This window comes from Gobius niger (genome assembly GCF_951799975.1).
Source record: "Gobius niger genome assembly, chromosome: 4".
Lineage (NCBI taxonomy): Eukaryota > Metazoa > Chordata > Actinopteri > Gobiiformes > Gobiidae > Gobius > Gobius niger.
In genome coordinates this window covers 30,507,861-30,523,024 of record NC_136855.1, presented here as the reverse complement: position 1 = coordinate 30,523,024, position 15,164 = coordinate 30,507,861, and the positions used below count along the sequence as shown (strand labels likewise).

General features: G+C 41.0%; 1 protein-coding gene across 2 annotated transcripts in view; it reads left to right on the top strand.

Moving 5' to 3' along the window:
• The window catches only part of cdh8 (cadherin 8), a 166,931-nt gene that overhangs the window by 127,922 nt on the left and 23,845 nt on the right, over window positions 1-15,164 (top strand). For both annotated transcript variants that reach the window (XM_079554696.1, XM_079554695.1), the window contains exon 7: window positions 10,724-10,971. In XM_079554696.1, the coding sequence (XP_079410822.1) occupies window positions 10,724-10,971 (248 nt within the window). The remainder of the gene's footprint in view (window positions 1-10,723; window positions 10,972-15,164) is intronic.

Genomic DNA, 15,164 nt, shown 5'->3' with positions numbered 1-15,164 from the left:
TCAACATCTCTAATCCTAGTGTCTGACTAAACGAACCTTGAAAGTTATACCACCACATAGCGTTGGGGGAAATTGGAGGGCAGATGGGTTAGGGGGCCGCCAAAGCCCGATCTTGCCTTTGGCTCCAAACTGGCAAGAGCTAACCCTAGGTTTTTTAAAGCAGATTCAATTGTTTATAATATGATTTAATGTAACTATTGATTCACAGACCCACATTGAACACTTTACTGGAATGCAATGGGATCTACAACATTGACTATATGCCAGTGGAGTGATAAAGTACAGTTAACGGCATGGAGTTCACTGGCCATGATCGCTATTTATTAGGTGAGACAGGCTTCATAATACTGGATAAAATAGAAGCACTATATGAAAGAATAAACCAAATACATCGAGTATGCACTGGATGCTTATTTAAATAGTACAGCCTTGGCTTTAAAGCTTCGACTTCTGATTGCGAACAGTAAATATAAGCTATAATTCGAGTTAATAGATTCTCTGAGTTTGCGTAGTGCGCTCAGCGAAAGACATAAAGCAGGTTGTAAATGGTCTCATCTCTCAGTGCCGATGCTCCGATCCACAGACAGCTACATTTTCATCACCGTTTGAGCAGATGGACCAGGTCTCCAGTCGCCTCTAGTTCTCTCTCATTCTTTCGCATTTCCATCTTGCTTTGTTCGAGTTTCCCCAAAGCCACTTCACAGGAGCAGTTGTTGGTTAATTGGTTTGCTCAAGGGTACGTTGGCAGTAATTTTTAAGCAAAGAGGAAGAAAGCGTTCTGAATGGGTTCATGGAGATAATTCCCCAGGTGCACAGGCCTCAGGAAACGCACCAGCTACACTTCTGTCACAAAGTGAATAGGAACTCATCTACAGCCAAACACATTAGTGCATAATGGAGCAGTGTAATGTGAAAAGTGCTCAAAAGATCAATTTCATCACTGAACTTCTTTCGTAGAGTGTGATATTGTGATTGCTCATTCGACTAAACTTACATACCGCAATGCTTTAACGTGAACGATACAAATTAGGATTCTTCTGTAGAAAACACTATTTGGAAACTCGGGTTCAAATAAGGTCCTCCTGTTTAGCGAAGCATTCATATTCATTCATTGATTTTGATTATTTCTTCTTTCACTGGCTTAGTTTTGTTCTCCAGTTGGATACAAAAAACAAAGCAAACAATTTTTTGTTTGCCCTGCAATCCAAATATGATTTCATGTCAGCTCCCTATAAGCCGGCTTAGTGGACACTGTCTGTGGGCAAGAGACCTTACCTGTCTAGTCTCCTGTGTCTATGTACACTAGTGTATGAATGACGCTGTGATATAACTATAAGCCTGGTGTGTTTACAGTGGGGAAAAAAAGTATTTGGTCAGTTTCACATAGACATTGTATTGGATTTTGGCCAAATACTTTTTTTCCCCACTGTACATACATGTGTACTGCATGTTCATTCATATACACTCTCAGAGTAAACTAAAGGCACTATAATTGTTTACCCATTTTGTCAGAATGTGACGAAATTACGCAAACTTTATGCACCAAGCAGATTTTTTTTCCGCAAATTACTACTTTAGCGATATACTTTATGGGGCAAAAATAATGTTACCCTACAGAAAGAAAAGAATGTGAGGCATGGAGGCCTTTAACAAACAATACAACCCACATAAATTATAATTTAAAAAAAAAATCATGGCACTGATGAACGTTTACATCTCAAACTTACACCACTTGTTTTTTTGTTTTTGTTTCAATTGTTTTGTAATCCAAATTAGAAGATGCATACATATAATAGAATGTGCCAGATTTGGCTATCATTGTGCATGGTAGACAATAAAGTGACTGAAGTTAGTTTATCTAGTTTACCTTTTTGATAAATCAAACGCCCTTTGTGCTGGTTTTGCGTTTTTGTTTGTTTTGCTCGACATAGCGCTTCTCCTTTCCCCAATGCACACTGAGTCATCCAGAATTGCTACTACATAATATGCAAATATCCAACTTATCTTGTCTGGTGCTTTGCTTGCAAACAGTTAGTCGCTCCACTTGACCCTTTCTATCCTCTGTACATCAGAGGATGCTCAATATACACATTTGCACATCACAGTGCTTTATAACGGCGTGCCCTCCAATCTGGCCCAGGCTATACCTCTCATTCTCAAGGACAGCCCTGTGAGACGTGAGTGATATTTGAACAAACTGTAACAAACACACCCAAGCATGCAAGTGTTTATGTATGCATGTATTCCATATGAGTCTATAGATGTTTGCATATATTGAATCACACTGTGGATTGATGGATGGCTGTTCTCCACTCTTGAGTCATGGTTCAGCTCAGTGTCAGGACAGAAAAGCTATACATCACTCAAAGGCACGAACAGCGTCGTGTTGTGATGTAAAATGACATTACCCCAAGGACGCGCGGCGCGACTTTGTCAAAATGTGAACAATGAAGTGCGCGGGAGGTGGAGTGCGCGAGCGCTAAGGCGATCTGAGGCCATGCAATTTGCCCAGATGCCAAAACAAACCAAACACAGAGGCAGACGATCTCAGAGTGTTGACAAAGAAAATGTTAGTCTTTCAGGTGACCTCTGCAAATGGATAATTTTTTCCAAAGGCTGCTTGGCTTTTGCCGCCCTCCATCGCCTGACCGTCTGGTGCAGAGTATAGCCTTCCTCATGTTGTGTATCCAATTTACTCTATTTTAAAAGCTGTGTTGTCTTCAATGGGCATCAAGCTAGATTTCAGATGGACATTCTGAATGGTCACAGCAAATAAAGTCCAAACTGTGATAATTCTCATGACAAAACACAATGAGATCTGTGAATTACTAAACAAAACTCTCCTCTTACCATCAAAATACAGGCAGCATATTAGTGCATCTGTAATCAATCTATTACATCCTGGTACTTCATCCCCTGATATATTTGCACATCAGTTTTACAGCGGAGGCATAAACCAATGCCTCGAGTCCTGTAAAATGATTAATAGCAAATTGAGCATGTTAACAGAACAGCGAAGGGGTAAAGCGAGGTATCGACTCAAACCCAGTATTATGAGATGAAAGGGAATGTTTTCAATCTGCTATGACTAGAAAACAATTTGCTGTAAAGCTCCCAGCCTTGTGTTTTACATCCCTCCAGACGCCGCTTTCTCAAATAGACCAAAGTCAGTGCTGCTTTCCAATGTTTTACACAGCGACCGCAGAATAAAGCAAGGACTCTTCAGCTCAGCTCGTGTCCCCGGACACACCCTGTCCTCATCCACAGTTGAGTACGGCTGTAAAGGGCCCCCAGCCCCTGACATGCAATTGATATTATAGTATGAGTCTTACAGATTCAGTAGTTTACTGTACTGAGAGCATCAACCATCAGTAGGCGTAGAAGAGTCAATAGTGCAACTTTCAGATTCAGAACATTCTCCCTTCCACACTCAACGGTTAGTACAAAAAGGTAATATAAATTAGTTTGCAAAGTCTAAAGAAAGCATGACATAGAATCTTTTATAAATAATGTATGTGTCTGGAAAATCAATCGAATCATCAAAGTTTTTTTCTAGACCACTTTACAACAACACTTGGCAGACCAAAGAGCTTTACATAAAAACATAAGAAAAACATTAAATTGCATCAAATACCTGAAGGCTTTCGTTGCCATAATACAGTATGTGTATCCAGAGGGCACAAGGACCTTTACTGAAAAGTGCAGTAAGTCAAGTCAGTCAAGCTATGAAACAGCAGCAGCTTTTAAACAGGCAAAGATGTGCGAGAGTTGAAATTATGATTATGTTAGTACACAGTTTAGTTAGCGTTTTAGTTATGAATATGGTTAGGTTCAAATAAGGTTAGATAGAGAGATATGGTTAAATTAGGGTTGTTGTTTGCGTCTATAAACCACCACCTGACATGGAATCCAAATTATTAAAGATCCTTCGCAGCAAGGTTAGAACGTATTGATCTAAGTGTGGCTGGAGAAGCGCAGAGAGGGGCAGGGATTGTGTAGTGTTTGGGCTCTAAGCGTTTTATCTGGCAGCCCCCAGCCCTGTCGAGGGATGTTAGCGCGGTGCTGAGCTTTTCACCCCCGAAGCCGGCGCTGAACTTTGAAGTCTCTAAATGGCCTCTGTGTACATACTGATGTGCTGCAGAGCGGGAGAGGGGTCGAACAATGACCCCGCGGGATTGTGGCTTGGACATGACGGACACGATGGGAGAGACAAGACGCTCGGGGAGCAGGTGGTGGACATGCTGATCCGAAATACACTCTCATATCAGAAGTTAGTAGAATAGTCTTCACCTCCTGAGATTTAAGGATATCAAGTTCTATAGAGGATATTCACATGCTAAACAGAACCCTTAGCATTCTGTACTGGTAAGATTGTAGACTTGCCACCCATTATGACTCTCTTGTCATGCTGTTGCTGTGCTATGACATCACACATCCATACCCTGCTGCTGGAATTGGAATTGCATCTGTAGAGCGTATTGTCTGATTATTTCAAGGTTCAAAATGCCTTCACTACACAGCAAGTAATACTAGCTCGAAGCTTTTTTGAATTATGTAAAAACCAAGGCCAAATGTGGCCTGCATATCAATCCAGCAAAACAAGATCAAGCCCTATGTGTCTTGGTAAAAAGGGTGAACAACACCTCTGTTTTCACTGACATAAAGAATTACAGCCTGTTTGAAGGTTGCACGTGCTTTAAGCGCCCCAAACCACAACTGATCCGACCCTTCAGGGAAGTTCAAAAACCCTAGGTGGCCCTTGCATCAAAAAGTTTGCCCATACCAGGTCCCCAGGTACTGATTTGAAGTTTTCCACAGAGAATAGACTTATAAGATAAGGAAAGATCCTTGATAGGCTAAACCTGGATTTTCAAATCATGACAAAAGGAGTCTAGCTGAAGTTATTTGCGGTCAAAACGTTCCCAACACGTTATGGACATTCCAATTCTTCACAGAGATGAGTTTATAAGCATGTTTTACATCTTCCTTTGTCCTTTGAGTGATACTTATAGAATAGTTTGGTAACAATTTACATTACGGTACGTACAGCGGTAATTACAGTGGTTCTTATAGTGGCATTTACACTGCGTTCCAAATTATTATGCAAATTGGATTTTTGTGTCAAAAAGGTAAAAAAAAAAATAATAATAATGAAACTCATGGATGGTATCGTGTCTTGGGGCTCTATGAATCACTGACATTAATCTCAGAGACCTGGGATGATTAGTTGTCTTGTTAAGCCCAGTTAAGGGAAAAACTACTGAAAAAGGGTGTTCCACTTTATTATGCAGATCATCATTTTCAGGCATTATGGGAAAGAAAAAGGGACTTTCTGTTGATGAAAAGCGTGAAATAGTTGAATGCCTTGGTCTAGGTATGAACACCTTCGATATTTCATGAAAGATTAAGTGTAATCATCGAACTGATAAGAGATTTGTGGATGATTCAGAGTACACTCCGTTTTGTGCCGATAAGGGCACAATATGGACGGTTTCTGCCAGACAAACACATCAGATTAAGAGAACAGATGCCACAAAGCAGCATACAGGTATTTGAAGCTGCTGGTGCCTCTGGAGTCCCCCAAACATCAAGGTGTAGGACCCTCCAGAGGCTGCAGTTTTGCATAAACCTTCTATCCGGGCCTCCCCTAAACGGTTAATTGAATGCTGATGAACAGAAACGGCTGCAGTGGCTCAGAAATACATGAGGACTCATTTTCAAACAGTCTTGTTCACTGATGAGCGCTGTGTAGCCCTGGATGGTCAACTCAATGGAGTAGTGAATGGTTGGTGAATGACCACAATGTCCCAACAAGGCTGTGACGTCAGTAAAGAGGTGGCAGAGTCATGTTTTGGGCCAGAATCATGAGGAGAGAGCTGGTCGGCCCCTTCAGGCCCTTTTAGGCTCCCTGAAGGTGTGAAAATGACCTTTGATAAATATGTGGAGTTTCTGACTGACCACTGTCTTCTATGCTACTAAAAGAAGAGCCGTGCTTTCCCGAACAAGATCCTCTTCATGCATGACAACGCACCATGTCACACTGTAAAGAATACCTCTGCATCACTGGCTGCTATGGGCAAAAAAGGAGAGAAACTCATGATGTGGACCCCCTCCTTTCCTGACCTCAACCCTGTTGAGAACCTTCTGAGCCTCAACAAAAAAAACTTCTATGTGGGTGGGAGGCAGTTTTCATCCAAACAGCAGCTCTGGGAGGTTATTCTAACATCCTGCAAAGAAATCCAAGCAGAAACTCTCCAAAAACTTACAATTTTAATGGATTTAAGAATTTTGAAGCTGCTATCACACAAGGGCTCCTATGGTCAAATATAACTTGACCTGTTAATATTTTTTTGATTGAAATAGCTTTTGATTTCAGTAAATATGACCTCCTAATGCTACAAATACAACAAATGACCATTTTCAGTTAATTACAAGCTTTAAAATGTATTGAAACGATGAGTTGCATAATAATTTGGAACAGTAGATTTTGAGGTTTTTACTATATTTATTTTTGAAAAAAATACTGTTATCACTAGGAAATTTTTCCACCACATTTAAATGATCCTCTACCAGTTAAAGACCTAAAAATTATGCTGACTCTCATTTGAGTTGACGATTTAGAAAATCTTAGAAAAATGTCATTTGCATAATAATTTGGAACGCAGTGTACACTGCTAATTCTAGGTACGTATTGTGGTTCTTACAGTGGTACTTACGGTGGTACTTACAGTGGTACTTTCAATGGTACTTATGGTGGTAATTACAGTGGTAATTCTAGGTACTTCTGGTTGGACTTCTAGATACAGTGGTAACTCTTAGTAATGAAGGTTGTACTTCTTGTTTTTCCCTAATGCTGTTTTATGTTGTTTTATAGTATAGTATATACACAATCCTAGAAATGACATCTGTATGTAGAAGTACCACATTTACTACGTATGAATTGCTGCTGTAGTATTCTTGAATTACCAATAAGTACCATAGATGTATCACTGAAACTACTAGAAACTGTCATTTAAAGTACCCAAGTACATAGAAGTATGACCTTCATTACTAGGGGTTACCACTGTATCTCTTAGTTATGAGAGATACAGTGGTAACAGTGTGTCACCCTAACCCCTAACCCTAATGACTAGTAATTATGACTTTTAGTATCACAATAATAACCTAGTAATTATCCTGTAATTACCACTGTAAGTACCACTGTCATTACTAGTAATTACCACTATAAGTACCACAGACTTACCGGTCCGTAATGTAAAGTGTTACCAATCGGGGGTATAATGCTCAAGAGTACAGGCCCTTTAATAAACAGCTTATTATGCCATAGGATTGGTTTACTGATATTTGGCATGCCTTCAAAATAATTATACTGGGGTAAAAAAAAAAAACCGCACATATTTAATTTAAGTGGAATGATAGGGGTTAATGCCATAATCCTCTTTACTGTATATCACATGCTAAATATATTAATAGCACAAAACAGTTCAAGCCCACAGTTGATCTATGAGAGGGAAAACAGCCCGGGATGCTACTGCATGGCTCCGCTTTTTCCTCATGAATCTTATATTAATCAACAGTCGCTGCATGCACACCGCTACATCATGCATACTAATACATATCAAAGTGGCTGTCCCTAGATTACTCAAAGCTCATGTGTGCCCTCGTTGAATTAATCATTCCTACGGTTCACCATGAAATTCTATACAAAAACATTCATTATTTAAGAGATGCAGCGCGGCAAAAGATGTAATATTAATTTACAATTGTATGTATATTTAATTGACATTGTAAGTAATCAAAGCCCAAGAAGGGATGAATGTTTGGAGTGCATTTTTTTTTTTCTTCCCCAAAGCACTCAAGTGGAAGTAGCGTAATTAAATTTGCTATCAACAGTTAGTGGCCTCCCCTCACCTTCCTCCGCCATGTTAGGACGCTGCAAACAAATAAGAGTCCTCTGCACACCTTGTCAAGTGGAATTACCGCTTCAATAATGATGAGACACACACCGGCAATTAGTCAATGCATCAGTGGCAGAATGCTCCATGTTGTTATGCTTATCCATGTCAATATCAGGTGCCAATGGTGGTTTAACAAATATTATTACTGACATTTTTAGATTGCTGGATGTTGCAACACAAGTTTTTAAGTCATTTCAACTACTTCTATGATGCCTCAATTCAGTTTAGTGTATTGTTATTTCTTGCAAACTTTTGTTACTTATTATCCCCTAAAGGATGCACTGACAGATTGTATTTTTGAACATATCAATAATGCAGTTTTAAAGAGTTCATGCTTTACCATAGAATTGCAATCTATGGTCTATTTCAGAAGCAGGGTTGGGCCTATTAGGTTGGGTCAGTCCTAGTTCTCAAACCTTTCACATCAACTGCCATCTCATTAAATATTTGACCTTCAAAGTACCACCAAGCCAAGATGCAGATCAAATCAGGACTAAACCAAGTCTAAAAAAGGTCAAAGCAGAAGTAAATTGGACAAATTCAGAAACTTGGTAAACCACGTCTAAACACTAGCTTAAACGCAATATCAAAGTGACAATATGTAAGTCTAAATGTATTACAAATGTAATAGAATCCGTCTGATTGACCTTGTGGGTCTACATTTTAAAATAAGTAACATGAAATAATTATATTTTATCTAAAGTCCCTCCCTTTGCTGATCTCAGCAATAATCTCAGGATTACATGTGGGCCAATGAGACAAATTTCCCAGGGCAGGCGATGAGAAGGGTCTTTCAGGTCAATTCAGGAGGAGAGGGGGAGGGTTGTAGATCGCTTACCTAAAAAAAAAAAAAAAAAAAAAAAAATCTCTGCAGTCTGAGGGACTTGATGCACAGATTATTTGGGTGAAAGCTCTACTGAGCCAATAGTGCCCAATAGCAATACAGAGAAGGAGTAGGCTGACATTTACAGTAGTGTCTGTAACATACAAAAAATTGTAAATGATTTGACAAGAGATGACAATCTGGGTTAAGTGTCTTGCCCGAGGACACAATGATAGTACTCCTCAGTTTTGTTAAACATGATCTAAAAGCCCTCCAACCATAAAGGCACTCACTTAACCTTCCGCACCAATCTACCCTCTGTTGATTCGTGTGTTAGCCTTGCACCTAAACTGGCAGAGTGGATCAGGTAGGAGAGCGTTGTCTTGTAACTGGAAAGTACAGTGGGTTCAAATTCGTTTTCAGCTGGTTTGATCCCACAAACGGCGCCTATAGTTGGTGTGTCCGTGGGTGAGACAATTCACCCACCTCGCCTGTGTGAATGTGGCATGTGAGCTCTGGTTGAAAAATAGCGGTTTGAACATAACTTTTTTCAATGACTATATTTGAACTTTCGCATCTTTTCTTCCTTCAAATATACGTCTTAAACTTTGCCATAGTGTCAATTCCCTTCCACCACATGAAAGTCGAATCCGCTCGCTCTATCCGCGGCCAGCCTGTGTGCTTTCTCAGCACAGACGGCCCAGAGTGAGACAGTGCGAAGGGAAGGTGGCGGAGACGGCGGGGGAGAGGGAAGTGTTCTAATTTCTCAGAGTGGGCTTTGAAGACGTTTCATGGGATTCAGACGGTCTGCCGCGTGGCCCCAGCCGCTGCTCTGGCCTCTGGCAGTTAATGCACCCCACAATGGGACCCTCCACCCCTCCACTCACCTCCTCGTTCTCCTCACTAACCTTTCCCTTCATCTGTCGCTGCTCTGGCGCTCTCCACTCTTCCCCCAGCCACCTCCGATCGCCCCGAGCACCAAGGCCCTACTTTTGATTTCCCTATAAATCCCGGTTATGGAGTGTGAAAGTGACTTGATCCCATTATTCTGGCAGGATGAAACGAGCAGAGGTGATTCGACGAGGAATTGTGACAGTCTGGGGAGGCCCACATCTAATATTGTAACTTGTCTTTATCTTTAAATATTAACTCGGAGCCTTGGGTGAATGAATTACGAGGCGCGAGAGTTGTAAACAGTGATTACACAGACACGTCGGCTTCGGAATGACAGCGTGTACTATTAGACGTTGTGATTTTTCTTTGGAAAGTTGCAGCTTTTGTTGACAGTCTTGGGAGAAAAAAAAAGAAGGTCTCTAATTTGAGTTGTAATCTCCGTGTGATGCCAGGATGAAAGCTTTAATAATCAGCTGTCACAGAGAGCATTCAAAGTCAGATCCGGGCACTCTTCAGATGAAAGATATTGGAAAATGGCACGCTGCTCAACAACAAATTAGATTTATCAGCATTTGTTGATCAAATAAAATGTGACTTTGCAGCGCTCTTTCTCAAAGTTACTCGCTGTAATGTTTTAAGATGCTGCTGTTTCTCTAAATATGCACTGATGAGAGTTCGTTGCTATGGATAATGTCACGTTCTTATTTTAGTGCAACGTCTTCGTGACTCGACTCGGCAACGAAACATTAAAGGTTGTCCATGTTGCCGTTGCTGTGAGTGGGCTCGCCGCTCCTCAGACTGTTCCAGATTCAAGCTCAGTTTAGTTGCTCTTAAGTCATAGTTGCATATAACCAGGGATGCGGGAACGCAAAAAACTGATCAGCGGCACTGCGGAATCCATTATGTCCATTCTGAAGCGCAGAATAATTGTGTCATGTTTTTAATTTGTTCAGGGATTGCCTTGGCCCCATCGCAACCAACGTCCTGCCGCTGTTAAGAGCATAGTGCTGCATTATCTGAACAGCTTTCCTCTTCTTTCCCCTTACAGCCGCTGGATTACGAGACCAAACATGCATACACTCTGAAAGTAGAGGCCACTAACGTCCGCCCGTCCCAGAGCGGTGACATGCCGTACAAAGACACAGCCACGGTGAAGATTGTGGTGGTGGACGCGGACGAGCCGCCGGTGTTCTCCAAACCCATGTACCGGCTGGAGGTCAACGAGGACGCACCCATCAACACCGTGATCGGATCGGTAACAGCCAGGGACCCCGACTCTTCCAGCAGCTCTGTCAGGTACAACACTGCACCCACAGGACAGCGCATAAAGACAAGACAAGGTTTAAAACGAATTAAAAGGGTGTCTCTCAGTCATACAGGGGTTGTCCATCTTCAATGAAGGTTCTTGAGTCATCTTCCGTACCCTGTAGTTGAAGTGTCGAACGTTTCGTCTCTCATCCAAAAGGCTTCGTCAGCGAGTTTGTAAGGTGTACAATAATCTCCTTCACTCCGAGCCTGGAGAGCTCTGTCATGTTAATGATGCTGCAACTCAGCCCGGGACAGATTAATAAGAAGGTTATTAACAGTGATCAGCTGAGATTAGGGCCGGTCAGACTGAAACTCAGGTGTGAGGTAGGTCGCAAGGACTTAGAACTACAAAGACTCACAACTACAAAGATGTTTACCAAGAGTAGGGACTGAGGGACTGACGAAGACTTTTGTATGAGAGGCGAAACGTTCCACACTTCAACTACAGAGTACAGAGGATGACTCAAGAACCTTCATTGCAAATTAAAAGGGTATCTGCTTCTATTTCAAGAAGAAATGTTTGGTTCTTTGGATGACTCGTATTGTTGGTCCCTGAACACACAGTCCTCAGATCTGTTTAGGCAAGCTCTCAGTCATCCAGGAGATTTTAAGTCCAATTGACAACTTCTGCAATCAAAAGTGTGCAATAAATCAAACATTAAGGGGCAAAATCTTGAATATGGGATATCAATTGAAAGTACAGAGCTGTGTGACAACACAATCCCCAAATCTTAAAGTTGAAGTCAAATGCATGTTGTTCTCCGTTAATACTGTATTATAGATTTGCTCAGTACAGTGTTCACAATGCTCCAGCCGTTAGTTCTAAGATCATGAATAATCACGGAATAAGCGCAAATTAGCCACATCATAGCTATCTTGAGCACTCATTACCTTAAACAGAGCACTTGCATTACAAATTACAAATGGTAAGCAGTTGGGCTTTTCACATAGATTTATGAAATAGTTATAGTTAAAAGTTTGTCGATCTTATTTATCCAACATATTGATGCACATTAACATTTTACTTTAGTTTAGTGCTAGTAAAGAAAAAGGGAGACTATATGTATATGTATCCCACTCCCTGCATGTGACTGTCCAGTGATGTATCGTAGCGTCGGTGTGACTTATATTCTGGAAAATACCAGAAGGACACCTTGAGGATAGGTTATACAGGCAATTTCTCTACCTCCATCTCGGCATTTCATTAAGTCTCCAGTGACTTGGTGACCGCATTCCAGGGACAACACTCAACAGGTTTTGTGTAATTGCAGCAGTGGGTTTGCTAGATTGGCTCAGGCAGTGGCGCGGCCAGTTCATTTTGATTTTTTTTTTTTTCTATTTTATTTTTGGGTGCATCCTCATGTTTAGTGATGAGACTGCCAGGAGGAAGGAAGCACTGAGGTTGCATGGTGTCCGTCCCCTGTGTGAAAGGAAAGTCTGTTTTATGTATAATGACGTGTTTTGCCTGTCCCTTACTGTCCTTGTTTCTTGCACCAATGTTTTTAAGTTAGAAAAGTCACATTGCAAGGGCATTTATTGGAAAAAAAAAATAAAGAATAGAATGTCAAATTAGTTGTATGTTAAAACTGGTTTGGGTTATGGCATCTCTGTGAGGAGGTTGCGAGGTCCACCATTTGGTCTTTTTTTAGTGCTGTCCATGAGCAAATGCTGAATCTAAGCTGAGTGTAGTGAATCTGGCATTGACATGGACAATTATGTCTTAGTTTACTTTAAGGCACACTGCGTAACATTTTGGAGAAAATGCTATTTTTGCAGTGGATAATCAAATAATGGATCTGGATCATAAAATAAATGCTTGTATTTCAATTTTGTTTATTGGGTGAAATCTTACGCGGTGTGGCTTTAACTGCTATAGCACAAAGTCACTGATCTTTGCCAACAAAGCCATGGTAACTTTAAAAATGTGCAACATCCAGGGCTTGTTTTGGTCTGGACTTTGTCTAGTTTTGACACAATTGGAGGAAAAATAGTGAAAGTTTAATGGATAATGGCAATATCGTTCATAAAATCACCTTTCATCCTCATGCGGTCCTGATTGAAGTGACTGAAATAATGTTATTGTGCTGATTGTGCTGAATTACTTTTTTAATCAACTTTATAAGCATTGCTTTTATAGTTTCAGGGGAAATACTATGAAGACACACTGGTGACAGATTACAGTGCAGAAATGTACATCTTATGGATGATGAGCACTACGCTGTGTGATTAATTATAAACCATTTGGGATTATTGGCAATAATGAAAATTTTATCACGTCATTTTTAGTCTGAATCCAGACTGTGCCATATTGTACGCGCCATCAATTAGAACCCTACATTATGAATGAGTCTAATGTAACGTGTGAAATCACAGGCTCTCGCTGACCTGCCCTGAACTGCACATAATAAACATATTAACCTTCAAACCCTCCACACCACAGACCGCAGCCGGTCATTTGACTCTGTTTTTTAGCTCCGCTTTGGGCTACTTTTTACTCATGGTTTCATTATACTTTTAATAACCAATTTTGTGGAGAGGTTGTTATTCTCTAAATGGATTGTTGCCCGTGGGTTTTCCCTAACTGTCAAAAAAAAAAAGAAAAAAAAAATCCCCTCTGTTGGCTAGAGCTTATGACTGTGCTTTGTGGAGCGGTTAGCAATTTCACAAAGCTAATTCTCCAACTTTCAATTTTGATTCCTTTGAACAATCCCACTGATAGCAGAAGTTGCATTGCTGCGCTGCCAACTCCGACGATCAACATATTGTTTCGCAGATTGCGCGCGGTCTTTGCCAGCGCATACATTGTCACGACAAATTGCTTCACCTCAAACACGCAATTTGCTTTGAACTTTAAGCGGGCGGGCCTCTCTCCGCTGTAGTGCCGGAGATGACCATGATCTATCAGAGATGCCAAGTGTTTTCTTTTGTGGGAGGAAAGATGAGAGAAGCTATTGTCGTGGTGGGCCTAATATGATGCATTACCCACACCCGAAAGAGCATTTGATTTTACTTCAAGCCCAAGCCCTGCAGCACGGCGAGCTCCGGGCTGATAAAATGATTACAGCTTGTGAGATTTTAATCCCGACAGATAAAAAGACTGACAGAGGGCCATAGCTGGAGAAGGCCTCTTTCAAGATCAGCTGGTGTTAATAATAAATCTCCCCATAGACAAAAGACAATTTATGGGTTTAGCAATGCGCATGCAAGATACAGGCTGTAAAACATGATTTGACTGTGTAACTATGATGTAATTCATGGGCAACCACTTTTAGATCTACAGTACACTGGTGAAGTAAGATGAAGTAACCGGCAGCGGTGGCTTAGTGGTAGAGCAGTTGTCTTGAAACGTCGATCCCGTGCAGCTCCTGTGATTTTGGGAGTTCGTTTTGGGGCTTCTGAAGATCAGAGACAATATGTCGGGCTTCCATTCTAACTCTTCTTGAAAGACAAACGAAATGAAATAGTTCTTGAAGAGATGAAGCAAATACACTCCCCCCCAAAAAAGGTCACCACAAAAAAAGGCCGTGCTCTAATGTTGAACGTGAAATCTAACCCTAACCCTTTTCTTTTGAACCTAGCCCTTCTGCTTATAGACACTAAATCACTTTTGTCATGACCTCATACATAGTGCCTGACGAGATAAAAGTTTGCCACAAAAAAAGTCACGCGGTCTTATATGTCTTTGCATAGCCTTTAGCTTTGATTACCGAACACATTTGCTTCATTGTTTCAATGAGCTTCTAATGTCTAAACATCCAGTGTGGCATTAATCATTCTCCTAGATCTTAAGTTGATGACGGGAGAATGAGACCACTGAGCAAAGCCTTCTCCAGCACATCCCAAAGATTATTAATGGGGTTAAAGGAATAGGCCACCGTTTTTAAGTACTGAGATATGCTCTTACCTTAGCTTAGACAAGTTGATATGTAGTTGTCTGGTCTTTACGCGTGCCCTCAGTCACGTTTACAGAGCACAGACGGCGTTAGCATATAGCCTCACCTCTTCTCATCTATGGATCCAAACAGAGGTGAAGTTAGAAGAAGCTCTTCCACGTTTTCCCTATTTAAATATGGTTACATGAGCCTGTACACAACCCAAGTATACTCTCCGTTTGGATCCATAGATGAGAAGAGGCTGCATGCTAGCGGCGTCTGTGCTCTGTTTATGTGACTGAGGGCACG